The sequence below is a fragment of the Mobula birostris genome, chromosome 17 (genome assembly GCF_030028105.1).
Source record: "Mobula birostris isolate sMobBir1 chromosome 17, sMobBir1.hap1, whole genome shotgun sequence".
Lineage (NCBI taxonomy): Eukaryota > Metazoa > Chordata > Chondrichthyes > Myliobatiformes > Myliobatidae > Mobula > Mobula birostris.
Genome location: NC_092386.1, coordinates 13,935,369 through 13,955,161, shown reverse-complemented (window position 1 = coordinate 13,955,161; position 19,793 = coordinate 13,935,369). Strand labels below are relative to the sequence as shown.

General features: G+C 42.1%; 1 protein-coding gene across 8 annotated transcripts in view; it reads right to left on the bottom strand.

The window, feature by feature from the left end:
• Positions 1–231: 231 nt before the first annotated feature.
• The window catches only part of LOC140211509 (xanthine dehydrogenase-like), a 134,422-nt gene continuing 114,860 nt past the window's right edge, over positions 232–19,793 (bottom strand). For 5 of the 8 annotated variants that reach the window (XR_011889496.1, XR_011889493.1, XR_011889492.1 and 2 more), the window contains exons 27-31: positions 9,936–10,073; positions 6,557–6,704; positions 1,473–1,653; positions 1,016–1,286; positions 461–539 (exon numbers count right to left, since the gene is read on the bottom strand). Coding sequence is in view for 3 of the 8 variants with exons in the window: in XM_072281284.1 (XP_072137385.1) it covers positions 472–539; positions 1,473–1,653; positions 6,557–6,704; positions 9,936–10,073 (535 nt within the window). In the remaining 5 variants the exon portion in view is untranslated. Of the gene's footprint in view, positions 540–1,015; positions 1,287–1,472; positions 1,654–5,337; positions 5,439–6,556; positions 6,705–9,935; positions 10,074–19,793 lie in introns of those variants that run through there. The other 3 variants (XM_072281284.1, XM_072281285.1, XM_072281286.1) reach the window with 3 other exon arrangements.

Sequence of the window (19,793 nt, the reverse complement as noted above, 5' to 3'; positions counted from 1 at the left end):
GGGAGGGATGGAGCTAAGAGCTGGAAAGTTGATTGGCAAAAGGGATACAAGGCTGGAGAAGGGAGAGGATCATGGAACGGGAGGCCTAGGGAGAAAGAAAGGGGGAGGGGAGCCCAGAGGAAGATGGAGAGCAGGCAAGGAGTGTTTGTGAGAGGGAGAGAGAGAGAATAAAAAAAACATCGACTGTACTTCTTCCTATAGATGCTGCCTGGCCTGCTGCGTTCCACCAGCATTTTGTGTGTGTTGCTTAGCATTATTTCATCATGAAATCCTGAATCTTCTCCCCACTGGACTTACCCGAGAGCTTTTCATTAGATGTAAAGAGATGATTACTATAAGTTTAAACAATGAAGTTTAAGACTGTAAGGATATAGAGGTGATACTACAAAATATTGTGCAGTATTGTGATTAAGACAAAAAAAATCATGTTATTAGCATTGTTCAGCAGAGTAGCAGAATGAAGTGTGGTTTTCAGATTGAAAAATTTCTGTAGTCCACAAGGCAGCTTGTCTGGATTACTTCCACAGTTGCAGGCCCATCTGCAGAGAAAAAACAGAAAATTAAGCATCTTGATAAAAAATTAGGATTTTTGTCAAAAAGAACCATTTTAATTAATATGCAACTGAAATAATTTTTTCCTCCAGAACTTTTGTTGTCATGCTTAATTTTTTCTATTCTTTACAATTAAAGTACCTCGAAGAATCTATAAAATGTTCATACTATGCTAACTTCCAAACAAGGAAAAGGCTGTGGTTCAATAATGTTCAAAAGTTGTTTCAGTTTTCTTCCTTCAGAGTGGGGATAGATTTCAAAGGTCTCCAATCCTCTACAATAACTTGGAGCAGTTTTTCCATCACCTTTAGAAGAGTATCCTCTGTCAAAAGAACCATGTCTCATCCATGGTGTTTAAGAGAAAAAAGTGGGTGATGGGGGGGGGGGGGGGGGTGGAAAGGGGAAAAGAGTTGTGGGGGGAGAGTGTTGGGAGAGGGGGATGTGAGGAGGATTTTCCTTCTACCTTTTGAACAGGATATCATCCCCAGTGTCCTCAGTCATTGATCCATCCATCCAGAACTGCTGTCTATTCATCCCATTGAAATGAGCTGTGATCTTGTGCACCTACAAACGTATATCAAATCTCCTCTCAACCTCTTGAGCTCCAATTGTCTAGTCTAATCTTACAGCAAAAATTCCCCCAACCCTGGAATTACTCCAGAAAATCCTCTCTGCGTCCTCTCCAGTAGCGATGCATCCTCCCTGAAGTGTGGTGACCAAAGCAGGAATGAATCCTACAGGTAGAGAATATATCCAGTTCAGAATGAATCAGATCAGCACATTTATTTTTGGAGTCACACAAGCCTTGATACTACACTTGGCTTTTTACTTAGCCTAGTATTGAACTGTTTGAAGTAAATAGATCATTAAAGTAAATAGGATCAGAAATCCTGAGTATTACACCCAGAGATCATACTCACTTAGTGGAAAGTACGTATTCTGTCCAATATCTTCACGTGCAGACTCAATAGCACGTTTCACAGCAAATAGCGTTGCACAGGACATACACTGGGGAGGTTCACCGCTGGCCTTCGAACGGAGCACACCCATGGGGTTGGGAGCATTTTTCAGCAGCTCGATGTTGAAATTGACAGGAATGCTCTACCAAACCAGATACAGAACAGATAGTTTCAATAAAGCATCCTTAGTGTTTTGCAAATGTATTCACACTCTTCAGATTATGAATAGCTTTAGTATGCCTTTGTCTTCACATCAGTGAATTCTAGTTCTGGAATGACAGCTTCAGGAACAGTGAAATGTAGGGCATGCTTTTCCAATCAAAATTCATTTAAACACATTTTACAGAAATTTAAAGATAAACATCTTATAAATTAGTTTTATTTGATACATGTACATCGGAACATCGAACAAAATATATCATTTGCATCAATGACCAACATAGCCAGAGGATGTGCTGGGGGCAGTCTGCAAGTGCCACCATGCCTTCAGTGCTAACACAGCATGCCACGATTGACTCACTCTAATCCGTATGATTTTCTGGAATGTGTGTGAACCGGGAGGAAACCCACATGATCACGGAAAGAACATACAAGTTCCTTACAAACCCACATGATCACAGAGGGAACGTACAAATTCCTTACAAACCAACATGATCACGGAGAGAACTAACAAATTCTTTACAAACAGCGGGAAGAGTCGAATCCCAATCAGTGATCGCTGGCACTGTAAAGCGCTAGTCGCTATGCTACTACACCACTCTCAGGCTTTGGCTGATCTCCTGGTACACACCAGTTTTTTTATAAAACAAATCACCTGTTATTTTGAACACCAACTCCCAGTTTGCTCCTACAAGGTCAACCACTTTGCTTCCAACTTTAAATCATCTGTTGAGTGACTGTCAGCACCATGTTTGGACTACTTCTATCTATCCAGCCTATCAGATTCACTCCAGCTAACATGGAATTAACTATCCTGTGTTTAACTAAACCTTTAATTGCTGATTTTGGTTTTTAAATACCTCCTTCATAGAGCAGTGACATTATAGTTTATACCTCACTTTCCCTTCCTGAATTTACAATGGGATTTGGCAATAAGGAATTATCTGTGTGGGATAAAAGTGAACAAGTTTTGAATGGATTAATCTGTAAATAATCAAAACTGTCAACTTTGACACAGCTATAAAAATAATCTCCATTTTTATTTCATATCTTTATATATTTACTATTTTAGATTTCTCTAATCTTTCACAGGCATTCTGGTCAGACATGATTTATTGAAAGGCATCACAAAATGTTGGAGGAACTCAGCAGGTTAGGTAGCATCTATAGAGGGGAATAAGCAGACGATGATTTTACGGAGACCCTTTATCAGGACTGAAGGGCAGTTAAATGACTTTTTATTTATTTATTGTGATATAGATGGAACAGAGCCCTTCGTGCCACACCGCCCAGCAACCCCTGATTTAACCCTAGCCTAACCACAGGACAATTTACAATGACTAAATAACCTACCAACTGGTATGCCTTTGGACTGTGAGAGGAAACGGAAGCACCCAGATGAATCCCACACGGTTACAGGGAGGACGTACAAACTCCTTACAGACAGTGGCGGGAATTGAGCCTGGGTCTCTGGTACTGTAAAGCGCTGTGCTAACCACTGTGCTACAGTGCCACTTATTCAATGTAAATGAACTCAATGAACTATTCAATGCAAAGTACAACATACTAGTTTTAGTATATCCTGGAGGATTAGCTGGAAACCTGCATGGACTAACCATTAAGCAGGTGCATACTGAAAGGCATCAAAGAAATGGTTACACAGGTTGGTCAAGGAGGGCATCAGAGAACATTGAATGTATTTAAATGGGAAACACAAGAGATTCTGCAGATGCTGTAAATCTTGAGAAACACACAAAAAAGGCAGGAGGAACTCAGCATGTCAGGTCACATTTATGGAGGGGACAGAGATCTTTCAATCAGGATTTAATCAGAATTACATTTGAATTGTCTCACTCAAGAGACTGCTCAGAAAGGTTAAAAATCTGGCTGCCTGAATACATAAACCATAAGACATAGGAGCAGAATTACACCATTCAGCCACTCCATCATGGCTGATTTATTATCCCTCTCAACCCCATTCTCGTTTTCTCCCGATAACGTTATGCCCTTACTAATCAAGGGCCTATCAATCTTCATTTTAAATATACCCAATGCCTTGGCCTCCACAGCCATCTGTGGCAATGAATTCCATAACTTCACAACTCTGGCTATTTCCTCCTCATCTCTGTCCCAAAGGGGCTCTTTCGATTCTGAGGCAGTTCCTTCTGGCCATAGACTCTCCCACTATTGGAAACATCCCCCCCAAAGTCCACTCTATCTTGGCCTTTCACTATTTGATAGGTTTCAATGAGATCTCCCCTTGTTCTTCTAAGCTCCAGTGAGTGCAGGCCCAGAGCAATTAAACGCTCCTCATACATTAACCTATTCATTCCCAGGGTCACATTCGTGATCCTCCTCTGGACCCCCCCCCCCCAATGGTAGCACATCTTTTCATGGATGCAGGACCCAAAATTGCTCACAATACTCCAAATGCCTTATAAAGCCTCAGTATTAGCTCCTTGCCTTTACGTTCTAGTTCTCATGAAGTCATAGAACACTACGACACAGAGGAAGGCGCTTCAGCCCACCTAGTTTGTGCTGAGTTATCTGCCTAGTCCCATCAACATGCACCTGAACCATAGCCCTCCATATCCCTCCCATCCATGCACTTATCCAAACTTCTCTGAAATGTTGAACTCGAACCCGCATCCACCATTTCCACTGGCAGCTCGATCCATACTCTCAATACCAAGTGAAAAAATTACCCCTCATGTTCTCTTTAATCATTTCATCTTTAACCTACAACCTATAGTTTTAGTACCTCCCAACCTCAGTAGAAAAAGCCTGCTTGCATTTACCCTTACCTATACCCCTCATAATTTTGTGCACTGCAATCAAATCTCCCCTCAGTCTTCTTCCTAGGGAATAACCTATTCAACCTTTCCTTATAACGTTTGCCAGAAAACAACTTATTCCAATTTAATTGCCAGAGTAGGCCTTTCTCCTATTTAGAATCTCGATCCGAGGACCAGGCCTACCCTTCTCCATAATTATCTTGAAACTATTGGCAATATTGGATGTTCTACGAGTCTGTGGTGGCCAGTGTGATCATGTTTGCTGTTGTGTGCTGGGGCATCAGGCTGAGGGTAGCAGACACCAACAAGATCAACAAACTCATTTGTAAGGCCAGTGATGTTATGGGGATGGAACTGGACTCTCTCACGGTGGTGTCTGAAAAGAGGATGCTGTCCAAGTTGCATGCCATCTTGGACAATGTCTCCCTTCCACTACATAATGTACTGGTTGGGCACAGGAGTACATCCAGCCAGAGACTCATTCCATCGAGATGCAACACTGAGCGTCATAGGAAATCATTCCTGCCTGTGGCCACCAAACTTTACAACTCCTCCCTTGGAGGGTCAGACACCCTGAGCCAATAGGCTGGTCCTGGACTTATTTCCTGGCATAATTTACATATTACTATTTAATTATTTATGGTTTTATTACTATTTAATTAATAATGGTGCAACTGTAATGAAAACCAATTTCCCCCGGGATCAATAAAGTATGACTATGACTATGATTATGATCACTAGATGCAAAGTGTTCCCCTACACAACCTTTTGTCTCTAATAGGAGATCTAGTATTGCACTGTCTCTAGTTGGGACCTCTATGTATTGATTAAGGAAAATTACCTCTTGAAATAAATGCTAACATTGCACTTACCTTCTTCACTACTGAATCAACCTGCAATTGAAAATTTTAGGGAATCCTGCACTAGGATTCCTAAGTCTCTTTGCACCCCCGATTTCCAAATTCACTACCTGCTTAGAAAGTAAGATACATAAAACATAAGGCATAGAATATAGAAATGCATAGCACAGTACTGGCTCTTCAGCCCACAATGTTGTGTCAACCTTATAAACTACTCTGAGATCAATCTAACCCTTTCCTCCTACATAACGCTCCATTTTTCTTTCATTCATGTGCCAATCTAAGAGCTTAAATGCCCCCAATGTAGCTGCCTCTCCTACCATCCTTGGCAGGGTGTTCCACACACCCACCACTCTGTGTGTAAGAAACTTCACCTCAGGCATACCCTGAAAGTCTTTGAGATGATATTGTGAGAATCAAGTGCTTAACATCAATTAGTTTAAACCTGGGGAGCAGACTGACTGTTTACAGCATAAAGCCACTACGTTTACTAAATTCATTGTCATGCCATCAGACAAAATACTACACATGATGTCAGTGGAGCAGTCAGAAGATTAGGTCATTTGAAACTGAGTACAGGCACTGATGCTACTGATAATGATGATTCTGGTAATGTAATGGTTAATGTATGAGGAGCACTTGATGCCTCTGGGCCTGTACTCAGTGGAGTTTAGAAGAATGGGGGGGGGTGATTTCATTAAAATCTAACAAATATTGAAAGTATTAGATAAAGTGGAGGTGGGGATGATGTTTTCAATAGGATATTTCCTCTCTAGGACCAGAGGGCTCGGCATCATAATAGAGGGAGATGCATTTAGAACAGAGATGAGGAGGATTTTCTTTGTCAGAGGTTAGTGAATCTGTGGAATTCGTTGCCACAGTCGCTGTGGAAGCCAAATCATTGAGAATATTTAAAGCAGAGGTTGATAGGTTCTCAATGAGTTGGGGCATGCAAGGTTATAGGGAGAAGGCAGGAGAATAGGGTTGGGAGGGATAATAAAGCCACGATTGAATAGCTGAGCAGAATTGATGGGCCAAATGGCCTAATTCTGCTCCTATGTCTTATGATTAGTACATGGCAGGAATCTTCTCTGTTAAATATGTTAATGGAATAAACAGTTTACTTTTTGTCTTGGATATCCCTGAAAAGAAAGAAATATTCCAAAATGGCAGCGTCTGGATTGAATCTTTTACAACTTAAAATAAACTTTACTGTCAACTCTAAACTTACCTTGCTGAATGGTGGTTTGTAGTCCCACGTCCCTGCGTTCAGCACAGCCCCCGTCTTAGGATCATAGATCATCTTCTCAGTTAGCCAATATCCCATGCCCATGACAAAAGCACCTTCCACTTGTCCAATATCAACATCAGGATTCAAACTGCAAGAAAGGAACAATGAAAGGAGATTATGTACCTCAGAGTAGCCATGGGGAGGCATTACACTAGCGAATCAGGTTCAATTCCTGCCATTGTCGATGAGCAGTTTGTACATTTTCCCTGTGACTGTGTGGGTTTCCTCTGGGTGCTCCAATTTCCACCTGCATTCCAAAGACGTATGGGTTAGTAGGTTAATTGGTCACATGGGTGTAATTGTGTGGCATGGGCTCGTTGGATCAGAAGGGCCTGGTACTAAGTAAAAAAAATAAACTCAACGCATCATGCATATTTATCCTGGGTTACTTAACTCACTCCTGTCACAGAACTTGGCATTAAAATAATTGTCTTGCATTCCAAGTACAAAATTACTGCAATGCTAGAAAAGATAAATGATAGAAAATACGGTAGGTCAGGGAAGTACTGAGGAAAGGGTAATTGAAATAGTATTTTATTTAATGCTCTGGTTAAGATTTCTACTGCTATGCTGTGAGGTATTTTATTTTAGCAGTTTTCGGTAAAAGCAGTGTATCCAGCAAGTAAGATTGTTTTGTCTTCGGCTAAAGATAAGGAGTCATGTTGTCCAATTTAGGAATGTTGTGTCAGCCAATCGGGTTTGACTTGGTACATATTGTAACTTCCTGTCCACTGGGATGCCTGGAACATTCGAGAAAGCTGGGCGGGATCAGATTTCTGAAGGACCGTAGACAGGTTTGGGTTGTTTTGGCGGGAGTGGGACACATGGGAAGAGGCCCGCAGAATGTTGCCTGAAGGGGAGACCCTGTTGTAAGAAAGGCTTTGTGCAGATGAATGGTTCAAAGGAAAAAGTGCCAATACTCCTGAGTTAGCCAGTTCATTCGAGATGGTCTTTGAGGGAAGTTCGAACTGTGACTGGTGTCTTTCATGCAGAACGTGGATTCAGCTCAAGTCAAGCAAGCTCCTTGTGTGCATATTGGACTGGTTTAACTGTAATGGGCCATTTTTTTTCTTTTCTTGTAAAGTGATAAAGTTGAAAATTGGTAAATATACTCTCTTTATAATTTTATTTTATGTTGGTGAATGATCTGTCATTTCTTGAAGACCGATAATTGTGTATGGGGTAGTATTTACACAGCATTCGCTACAATCAATGTTCCTTAATTCAAACATACAATCCTTCCTATTTGGTTGAACCCGAAGTTATACCAACCCTGGATGTATATTGTTTATGAAAGTTGGCCTTCTCACCGCTGAGTCACATGGCTGTTAGCAGAGTTAGCTAACAAACCAAGTTTGTATACGAGCCCCGGTGAGAGGGTTCCACTTAAATCCATGCCCTGGAAACAGTTTTATTTGGTAAAGTTAATTCCATCTATCCCTCCACAGCTACTTACTGTCTTGTTGAGAATTGCTAGCATTTAAGGAGATAGTAAGGCTAGCTTTAATTGTATATCGAAATACACAGTAAAATGTGTCATTTGCATCAACAATCAACGCAGTCTGAAGATGTACTGTGGGCCGCAAATGTCATATCGCTTCTAGCACCAACAACTTACTAACCCTAACCTGCACGCCTTTGGAATGTGAGAGGAAATCGGAGCAACCGGAGGAAACCGTGTGTTCATGGGCAGAACGTACAAACTCCTTACAGACATCAACGGAAATTGAATCCCATTACTGTCGCTGAAAAGCATTATGGTAATCGCTACATTACTGTGCTGTCCCTGATCTTTTGTTCCTTTATCATCTTTTTTTTTACAATATATACTTATTATAAATTCATACCACTGGAATACTATTCTACAATCACATTACAAACGAAAAACTGACAAATCACGACTAACACATTTTCATCGTGGATGGCATTCATCTCCTGTAGTGCCCAATGGTTTTGAAATACCTCTGTGTTACCTGTGGATGCTGTATTTTTTTTCCCCACAGCTACGTGGGCTCTGAACATTAACACCCTCTAATGCCCTCCTCCAGGACCCATGGATAGCTATCTGAGATTGTTCCAGGAGCAGGTTAGCTCCTTTCTCCCCCACTTTTCCCCTGGGTACCTCCTCCTTCCCTTTCTCCTATTGTCCACACTCCTCTCCTATCAGATTTCTTCTTCTTCAGCCCTAGGCCTTTCCCACTCATCTGGCTTTACCCATCACCTTCCAGCAAGCCTCCTTTCCCTCCCCCCACTTTTTTATTCTGGCATATTCTGCCACAAAAATGGCAGGTGACTGGAAGATCCATGTATAAGCAGAAAAACTTGTTGCAAGGTACCGCTGTATGCAGCACCCACCATCCAGATCCCCAATGTGTTCTTTTGTTCTTTTATCGGGTGGAAGAAATTACATTTCATGAAGTGTCATAACGTGATGGTGAACTGGCTCGGGGTGAAGAAATAATCTATAAAGAGAAGGTTAGTTCATGTTTCGTTTGTATCAATAACTTGGAAAACATCCCGCGCAGTAATGAGAGCAGAGGCAGAAAAATAAGGTGATGTTATTGGCACACCCCACAGCTTGCACTTTCTCCATTCATGCAGGATTCCCCTTGTCCTTCGAAAAAAAACACTGCATGTGCAATACACACAAAATACTGGAGGAATTCAGCAGGTCAGGCACCATCTACAGAGGGGAATAAACAGTTGATGTTTCGGGCCAAGACCCTTCATCAAGACTGGAAACGAAGGCGGCAGAAGCCACAGCATGACCATGAGCAACAATGCTAGTGTTGCCTCTGGCAATAGCAGATCCTAAATATCCCAAAATAAATAAACAAATCATTTTAAAATTCAAATGGCAGATCAATTAAGGGATTTTTGTTGTGGTCTTTCCATTTGTGGTGATATCAAACCTGACCGCTGATCGCTGCCACTAATCAACTTCACTTGACTTCACTTGCCTCATCATTGAACTGTTCCCAAAATCAATGGACTCACTTTCAAGGACTCATCTTGTGTTCTTGATATTTATTGCTTATTTTATTATTATTATTACTTTCTCTTTGTATTTGCAGTTTGTCATCTTCTGCACACCGACTGAATGGCCAAGTAGAGTGGCCTTTCACTGATTCTGTTATGGGTTATTATTCTGTAGAATTATTGAGTATGCCCACAAGAAAATAAATCTCAGGGTTGTATATGGTGACTTATATGTACTTTCGTAATAAATTTACCTTGAACTTTGAAAAGCATTGCGTTAAACTGCTATGTTTTCATGCCACCTTTAATATTTATGCCACTTAACATTGCTGTTTCCTACCTTTCACCACAATCAAAGAGTATATCCACTTGGGTGATCTGGTTCTCTCCCGTGAGAATGTCAACCTCAGCCTCTGCCACAGTCACCCCATAAGAGTTATACCGGGGAGCCTCATTGGGCTGTGGGTCAGGCCACACCCTGTACAAATGATACAGAAAGAAATAATTACATCATGTGTTTTACCATTTCATGATGTACAATGTGGATTACACATTCACATTATGCCTATGCAGTGGTAAAAATAAGCAGCATTCTGTTTTTGATCAAAAATAAAATATCTTGAACTATCTTGTGAAAAATACAGGACACATTTTATATCTGGAGCAGGGGAGGCTGAGGGGAGATCTGATAGATGATTATAAGAGCATTGATAGAGTGGCAGGGTGGAGATATGTCTCTACCAAAGGAGGTGTAAATCACTCCTTTCCTCTGCTAGTCTGCAGGTCACTCTTGGGCAAGATGTAGCATCTGCTTAGCTCCCTGAACAGGTTCACGTGAAACCAAGGGAGCAGGTGGTGGATGGTCATATGAGCAACAGGTGCACATCACAAGTCCTGGTTATGTGACCACTGACACCAGGCAGACAATTTCTGAAGAGTATTGATAATGGCTGGGGTCACCCATCTTGTAAAGATACTGTCCAGAAGAAGGCAATGGCAAACAAGTTCTGTAGAAAGTTTGCCAAGAATAATCATGGTCATGGGATCATGATTGACCATATCCTACAACACACCACATAATAATGATGATGAGATAGAGTAGGCAGAAAATATCATTTTTCTTTTTCCCTTGGGTTGGAATGTCTAATACTAGAGGGCATACATTTAAGGTGAGAGGGGGCAATTCCAAAGGAGATGCAAGTGGCAAGTCCCTCCCCCCCCCCCCCGAGAGAGTGGTGGGTGCCTGGAACGTGCTGCCTAGGGTGGTGGTAGAGGCAGATACATTAGCGACTTTTCAGAGACGTTTAGACAGACACATCCGTGTGAGGAAAATGGAAGGATATGGACATTGTGTAGGAAGAAGGAACTAGTTTCATTGGCTATTTGATTACTAATTTAGTTGGTCTGGCACAACATTGTGGACCAAAGGGCCTGTTATTGTGCTGTACCGGTCTATGCCTTATCTGTGCACGCATGCACACACAAACGGACACAGACATAGACACACACACACACACACACACACACACACACACAGTGCACATAAACACCACTGGACTGTGTCCACTCATGTACATAATTTGCAATTAAAGGGAATGTTTATAATAGGTGAAATGGTACCAATCTACAGGAAATGTAAGGTTGGGAGGAGGAACATGCATACAATCACTCCTGCACAGTGTCTACATCCTTATCATGCCCTTGACTGAAGTCAGAAGAGGATGATAGGGCGGAGGCATCCTCTCGCAACATAGGAGGCATCCTCTCGCAACATACGAAAACTACAGAATCTGTCCGGTCAGCAGGGAAGGACATTGGCTACAGTCTACCGTTGTTGCAGGACATGTGCGCAAGCAGGAAAAATTACTGCAGACACTACCCACCCTGCAAACTGCCTTTTCCAAAATCTACCTTCTGAAAAGTGCTATTGAATTAAATTGACTTTATTTCTTACATCCTTCACATACATCAGGAGTAAAATTCTTTATGTTATGTCTCCATATAAATGTGCAATGTGCAATCATAGTAATTTATAATAATTTATAATAAATAGAACAGTCAATGTAATATAGAGTATACTCCCGGGTCCTGGCTTTTATACTGCAGTCCGCTTCCTGGATGGTAGCAGCTGGAATAGATTGTGGTTGGGATGGCTTGTGTCCCCAATGATCCTACGAGCCCTTTTTAAACACCTGTCCTTGTAAATATCATGAATCATGGAAAGTTCACAACTAAAATGTGCTGGGCTGTCCACACCACTCTCTGCAGAGTTCTGCGATTAAGGGAGATACTGTTCCCACACCAGGCAGTGATGCAGCCAGTCAGGATGCTCTCAATTGTGTCCCTGTAGAAAGTTCTTAAGATCTGGGGATCCATACCTAACTTCCTCCACCGTCTGAGGTGAAAGAAGCACTGTTATGCCTTTTTCACCACACAGCTGGTGTGTACAGACCACGTGAGGTCCTCGGTGATGTGGATGCTGAGGAACTTGAAGCTGTTTATCCTCTCAACCCCAGATCCAATGATGTCAATAGGTGTTTGAGATAAGGCCAATCAATATAGCAAATTTAATTAGCAGATTGGAGTTCTGGGTGGCTGGGGGTTATTAAAGCAAATTTCACGCCATCTTACAAGTGTCTTCCCACAGGCAATTAATCTGATCAACCATTTTATTTAGCCCCCACCCTCCTCCATCTATTACCCCTGTCACTACACTGAACTGTAAACACTTTAAACCACTTTTTATTATGCTGTTTATGTTGTAAATACATGCTGGAATTTATGTATTTAGACATAATTTATTCAATGTCAATTCTTTAACCTCTGATTTTATTTTTTAATGTAATTACTTATTCTCTATAATAGTTGAATGTTGTTTTTTGTTGCATGTTATGTCCTGACCAAGACATTACAGCAAATTTCTAATATGAGTAAATGTACAATATATGGCAAATAATATTAACTCTTGATGCAGCTATTCTTTTGTATTACTTTCCAGTCTAAAATACATCACCTATTATTTCTTGGGCACTGTGCACATATTGACAGATAAGTGTGGTTGGCGACAGGAGAAAATATAAATACATTATAAAGAAATATTAATTTTATGTTTTCTAATTAATTTCATACATTAATTACTACATTTACACATTTCATCTTTCGATCAATTTACCTTTGCATTCAGAGTAACACTATAGAAAGGTGACAGATATTCCAACACTCACAAGGTGATGCAGGAACTCAGAGGTCAGGCAGCTTCCATGGAATGAACAAACAATCAATGTTTCTGGCCGAGGCCCTTTTTCAGGACTGGAAAGGAAACGGAAAGATAGCGAGGAAGAACGATAGCCAGAAGGTGAAAGATGAAGCCAGGTGGTAGGAAAGGTAAAGGGCTGTAGAGGAAGGAATCTGATAGGAGAGGAGAGTGAACCATAGGAGAAAGGGAAGGAGGAGGAGACACGGAGGAGGTGATAGGCAGGTGAGAAGAGGTAAAAGGACAGATTGGGGAACAGAAGAAGAGGAAAGACGGAGGGAAAATGTTTTTTACCGGAAGAGGAATCTTTATTCATGCCATTAGGTTAGAGGCTAACCAGACGGAATATAAGGTGTTGCTCCGCCACCCTGAGGGTAGCCTCATCGTGGCACAACAGGAGGCCATGGACAGACATATTGGAACAGGAATGGGAATTGGAATTAAAATGTTGGGCCACCAGTCAGATCTGCTGTTGGCAGATGAAGCGGAGGTGCTTGAAGAAGCGGTCCCCCAATTTATGATGTCTCACCAATGCAGAGGAGATTGCACTGGGAGTACCAGGTACAATTGATGACCCCAACATATTTGTAGGTGAAGTGTTCCCTCACCTGGAAGGACTGTTTGAGGCCCTGAATAGAGGTGAGGGACGAGGTGAATAGGCAGGTATAGCACTTTGGTTGCCTACAGGAATAAATGCCAGGAGGGAGATTAGTGGGAAGGGACAAATTGACAAGGGAATCACTGAGGGAGAGATCCCTGCAGAAAGTGGGGAGGAGGTAAAGATACGTTTAGTGGTAGGAACTCTTTTGAGATGGTGGAAGTTGTGGAGAATGACGTGTTAGATACGGAAGCTCATGGAGTTGAAGGTGAGACAAGAGAAACTCTATCACTGATTAAGCGGAAGGAAGAAGATGTCTGGCAAAAGGAGAAGTGGGTGAGGGCAGCATTAATGGCAGTAGAAGGAAAACCCCATTCTTTGAAGGAGGAGGACATCTCTGGTAACTTGGAAAGGAAAGCCTCATCCTGGGAATAGATGTGGCAGAGATGGAGAAACCGGTAAAAGGGAATATCACTTTTACAGAAGACAGGTTGTGAAGTGGTACAGTCAAGATAACCGTGGGAATCAGTCGATACACAAAAGATGTCACTGACAGTTTATCTCCAGAGATGGAGACAGATAGATTGAGAAAGGGTAGGGGGTGTTGTCAGATATGGACCAGGCTAATTTTAAGGGGAGGGTGGAAGTTAGAGGCAAAATTGATGAAATCGATGAGCTCAGTATGGCTTCATGAGGCAGCACCAATGCAGTAGAGGAAGAATTATGAGCAGTACTGGAGAAGGCTTGAAACATGGACAGATCTACATAGCCAATGAAAAGGTAGGCGCAACTGGGACCCATGCGGGTGCCCATGGCTACTCAAAGTCTGGAGAACGTGGGAGGGGCTGAAGGAGAAATTCTTGAGGGTGAGCTCCAGTTCTGAGAAGGATGGTGGTGGAGGGCAACTGGTTGGTTCTCTTGTTGATAAAGAAGCAGAGAGCTACAAGCCCTTCCTGATGGAGGATAGAAATGGATATCCAGGGTGAAGATGAGGCAATCAGGGCCAGGGACTTGAAAGTTAGTGAGGAGGTTGAAAGCATGAGAAGGGTCGTGGACGTAGGTGTGAAAGGACTAAACTAACGGGATAGAATGGAGTTGAGATAGAAGGGTACGAGTTCAGTGGGGCACCAACAGACAGAAAAATGGGCCTACCCGTTCAGTTACATTTGTGGATCTTAAGTAGGAGGTAGAAGCAAGCAGTGCGGAGTTAGGGAACTATGTTTGGTGGCAGTGCACGGGAATTCTCCAGAGTTGATGAGGTCAGTGATGGTATCATAGAAACCACAGAAACTACAGCACAGAAACAGGCCTTTTGGCCCTTCTTGACTGTGCCAAACCATTTTCTGCCTAGTCCCACTGACCTGCACATGGACCAATATCCCTCCATACACCTCCCATCCATGTATCTGTCCAATTTATTCTTAAATGTTAAAAAAGAACCCGCATTTACCACCTCATCTGGCAGTTCATTCCATACTCCCACCACTCTCTGTGTGAAGAAGCTCCCCCTAATGTTCCCTTTAAACTTTTCCCCCCTCACCCTTAACCCATGTCCTGTGGTTTTTTTCTCCCCTTGCCTCAGTGGAAAAAGCCTGCTTGCATTCACTCTATCTATACCCATCATAATTTTATATACCTCTATCAAATCTCCCCTCATTCTTCTACGCTCCAGGGAATAAAGTCCTAACCTATTCAACCTTTCTCTGTAACTGAGTTTCTCAAGTCCCGGCAACATCCTTATAAACCTTCTCTGCACTCTTTCAACCTTATTTATATCCTTCCTGTAATTTGGTGACCAAAACTGAACACAATACTCCAGATTCGGCCTCACCAATGCCTTATACAACCTAATCATAACATTCCAGCTCTTATAATACTTTGATTAATAAAGGCCAATGTACCAAAAGTTCTCTTTACGACCCTATATACCTGTGACGCCACCTTTAGGGAATTTTGTATCTGTATTCCCAGATCCCTCTGTTCTACTGCACTCCTCAGTGCCTTACCATTAACCCTGTATGTTCTACCTTGGTTTGTCCTTCCAACGTGCAATACCTCACACTTGTCAGTATTAAACTCCATCTGCCATTTTTCAGCCCATTTTTCCAGCTGGTCCAAGTCCCTCTGCAGGCTCTGAAAACCTTCCTCACTGTCTACTACACCTCCAATCTTTGTATCAACAGCAAATTTGCTGATCCAATTTACCACATTATCATCCAGATCATTGATATAGATGACAAATAACAATGGACCCAGCACTGATCCCTGTGGCACACCACTAGTCACAGGCCTCCACTCAGAGAAGCAATTCTCTACTACCACTCTTTGGCTTCTTCCATTGAGCCAATGTCTAATCCAATTTACCACCTCTCCATGTATACCTAGCGACTGAATTTTCCTAACTAACCTCCCATGTGGGACCTTGTCAAAGGCCTTACTGAAGTCCATGTAGACAATATCCACTGCCTTCCCTTCATCCACTTTCCTGGTAACCTCCTTGAAAAACTCCAACAGATTGGTCAAACATGACCCACCACGCACAAAGCCATGTTGACTCTCCCTAATAAGTCCCTGTCTATCCAAATGCTTGTAGATTCTGTCTCTTAGTACTCCCTCCAATAACTTACCTACTACCGACGTTAAACTTACTGGCCTATAATTTCCCAGATTACTTTTTGATCCTTTTTTAAACAACGGAACAACATGAGCCACTCTCCAATCCTCCGGCACTTCACCCGTAGACAGCGTCATTTTAAATATTTCTGCCAGGGCCCCCACAATTTCAACACTAGTCTTCTTCAAGGTCCGAGGGAACACCCTGTCAGGTCCCGGGGATTTATTCACTTTAATTTTCCTCAAAACAGCAAGCACCTCCTCCTTTTCAATCTGTACAGTTTCCATGATCTCACTACTTGATTCCCTTAATTCCATAGACTTCATGCCAGTTTCCTTAGTAAATACAGTCGCAAAAAACCTATTAAAGATCTCCCCCATTTCCTTTGGTTCCGCACATAGCTGACCACTCTGATCTTCAAGAGGACCAATTTTATCCCTTACAATCCTGTTGCTCTTAATATACCTGTAAAAGCTCTTTGGATTATCCTTCACTTTGACTGCCAAGGCAACCTCATGTCTTTCTTTTAGCCCTTCTGATTTCTTTCTTAAGTATTTTCTTGCACTTCTTATACTCCTCAAGCACCTGATTTACTCCCTGTTTCCTATACATTTCATACAACTCCCTCTTCTTCTTTATCAAAGTTGCAATATCCCTTGAGAACCAAGGTTCCTTATTCCTATTCACTTTGCCTTTAATCCTGACAGGAACATACAAACTCTGCACTCTCAAAATATCTCCTTTGAAGGCTTCCCACCTACCAATCACATCTTTGCCAGAGAACAACCTGTCCCAATCCACGCTTTTTAGATCCTTTCTCATTTCTTCAAATTTGGCCTTCTTCCAGTTCAGAACCTCAACCCTAGGACCAGATCTATCCTTGTCCATGATCAAGTTGAAACTAATGGTGTTACGATCACTGGAACCAAAGCGCTCCCCTACACAGACTTCCGTCACTTATCCTAACTCGTTTCCTAACAGGAGATCCAATATTGCATCCCCTCCAGTTGGTCCCTCTATATATTGATTTAGAAAACTTTCCTGAACACACTTTACAAACTCTAAACCATCTAGACCCCTAACAGTATGGGAGTCCCAATCAATATATGGAAAATTAAAATCCCCTACCACCACAACTTTATGTTTCCTGCAGTTGCCTGCTATCTCTCTGCAGATTTGCCCTTCCAAGTCTCGTTGACTATTAGGTGGTCTGTAATACAATCCCACTAATGTGGCCATACCTTTCCTGTTTCTCAGCTCCACCCATAAGGACTCAGTAGACAAGCCCTCTAATCTGTCCTGCCTGAGCACTGCTGTAATATTTTCCCTGACAAGCAATGCTACTCCCCCACCTTTCATTCCTCTGCCTCGATCACATCTGAAACATCGGAACCCTGGAATATTAAGCTGCCAGTCCTGCCCCTCCTGTAGCCAAGTTTCACCAATTGCTATAATGTATCAGAGAGTTTTCTTTTTATTCTGGCATCTCCCCCCTTCCTTTCCAGTTCTGAAGAAGGGTTTCGGCTCGAAATGTCTACTGTCTATTCACCCCATAGATGCTGCCTGACTTGCTGAGTTCCTCCAGCATTTTGTGTGGTGCTTTGTATTTCCAGTATCTGCAGAATTTCTTGTGCTTAAGATAGCGGACTGCCCAGCGCACCTGTAGTTGTGAACTTCCAACAAGTGCCAAAAATAACATACTGGAAATTGAAAACTTATTTAGGCACAGCAGCTTGAAGATAATCTATTATAAGTGATTGTGTATAGGGGAGTAACTGAAGAATACTTACACACAGAGTACCACCTCAGAATACAAAGCATTTTATAGATAAGGATAATGATTTGTCATCACTGATGTATTTTTAAAAAAGGCAGTCTATTTATGCAGAGCAAGCTCATTATGTGCCCAAAGAAGACAGAGTGGAGTGGAAGGCTATTATTCTGGCTGGAGGTCCATGACTAGTGTTTTTATTTAGCAAGGATTAGTATTGGGACAACTCTTAAAGAACAAAAACAAATTGAGAAAATAGCCAGATTCCCTTTGTTTACTTGGGACACTATGTCGCTTAAATTGTGCAAGCGACTATTTCTGAACATTTTCTAACTAACGTCAGTTACGTGCATGTCATGTGGCTATTAAACACTACTACACTGCTTAAAGCTAACAGTTTTTAAATAAGACCATAAGATATAGGAGCAGAAGTAGCCATTCGCCCCATTGAGTCTGCTCCGCAACTCAATCATCGGCTGATCCAATTCTTCCAGTCATCCCTGCTCCCCTGCCTTCTCCTCATACCCTTTGATGCCCTGGATAATCAAGAACCTATCTATCTCTGCCTTAAATGCACCCAATAACTTGGCCTCCACAGCCACTTGTGGCAACAAATTCCACAGATTTACCACCCTCTGACTAAAGTAATTCCTCAACATCTCTGTTCTAAATGGACATCCTTCAATCCTGAAGTCATGCCCTCTTGTCCTAGACTCCCCCACCATGGGAAATAACTTTGCCATATCTAATCTGTTCAGGTCTTTTAACATTCTGAATGTTTCTATGAGATACCTGCTCATTCTCCTGAACTCCAGGGAATACAGCCCAAGCACTGCCAGATGTTTCTCATATGGTAACCCTTTCATTCCTGGAATGATTCTTGTGAATCTTCTCTGAGCCCTCTCCAATGTCAGTATATCCTTTCTAAAATAGGACCCAAATTTGCACACAATACTCCAAATGTGGTCTCACGAGTTCCTTATAGAGCCTCAACATCAAATCCCTGCTCTTATATTCTATACCTCTAGAAATGAATGCCAACTTTGCATTTGCCTTCTTCACCACTGACTCAACCTGGAGGTTAACCTTTAGGGTATACTGCACGAGGACTCCCAAGTCCCTTAGAATCTCTGCACTTTGAATTCTCTCCCCATCTAAATAATAATCTGCCCTTTTATTTCTTCCACCAAAGTGCATGATCATACACTTTCCAACATTGTATTTCATTTGCACTTCTCTGCCCATTCCCCTAAACTATCTAAGTCTCTCCGATTCCTCAACACTACCCGCTCCTCCACCTATCTTTGTATCATTGGCAAATTTAGCCACAAATCCATTAATCCCATAGTCCAAATCACTGACTTACATCGTAAGAAGCAGCGGTCCCAACACTGACCTCTGTGGAACTCCACTGGTAACCAGCAGCCAGCCTTCATTCTTTCAAAAGTAGATTCTGGCATGGTTCCGGAGGACTGGAAGATTGCAAATGTCACTCCGCTATTTAAGAAGGGGGCAAGGAAGCAGAAAGGAAATTATAGACCTGTTACCTTGACATTGGTGCTTGGGAAGTTGTTGGAGTCGATTGTCAAGGATGAGGCTCCAGAGTACCTGGAGGCATATGACAAGCTAGGTAGAACTCAGCATGGATTCCTTAAAGGAAAATCCTGCCTGACAAACCTATTACAATTTTTTGAGGAAATTACAAGTAGGCTAGACAAGGGAGATGCAGTGGATGTTGTATATTTGGATTTTCAGAAGGCCTTTGACAAGGTGCCACACATGAGGCTACGTAACAAGATAAGAGCCCATGGAATTATGGGAAAGTTACATACGTGGATAGAGCACTGGCTGATTGGCAGGAAACAGAGAGTGGGAATAAAGGGATCCTACTCTGGTTGGCTGCCTGGTGTTCCACAGGGTTCCGTGTTGGGGCTGCTTCTTTTTACATTGTACATCAACGAT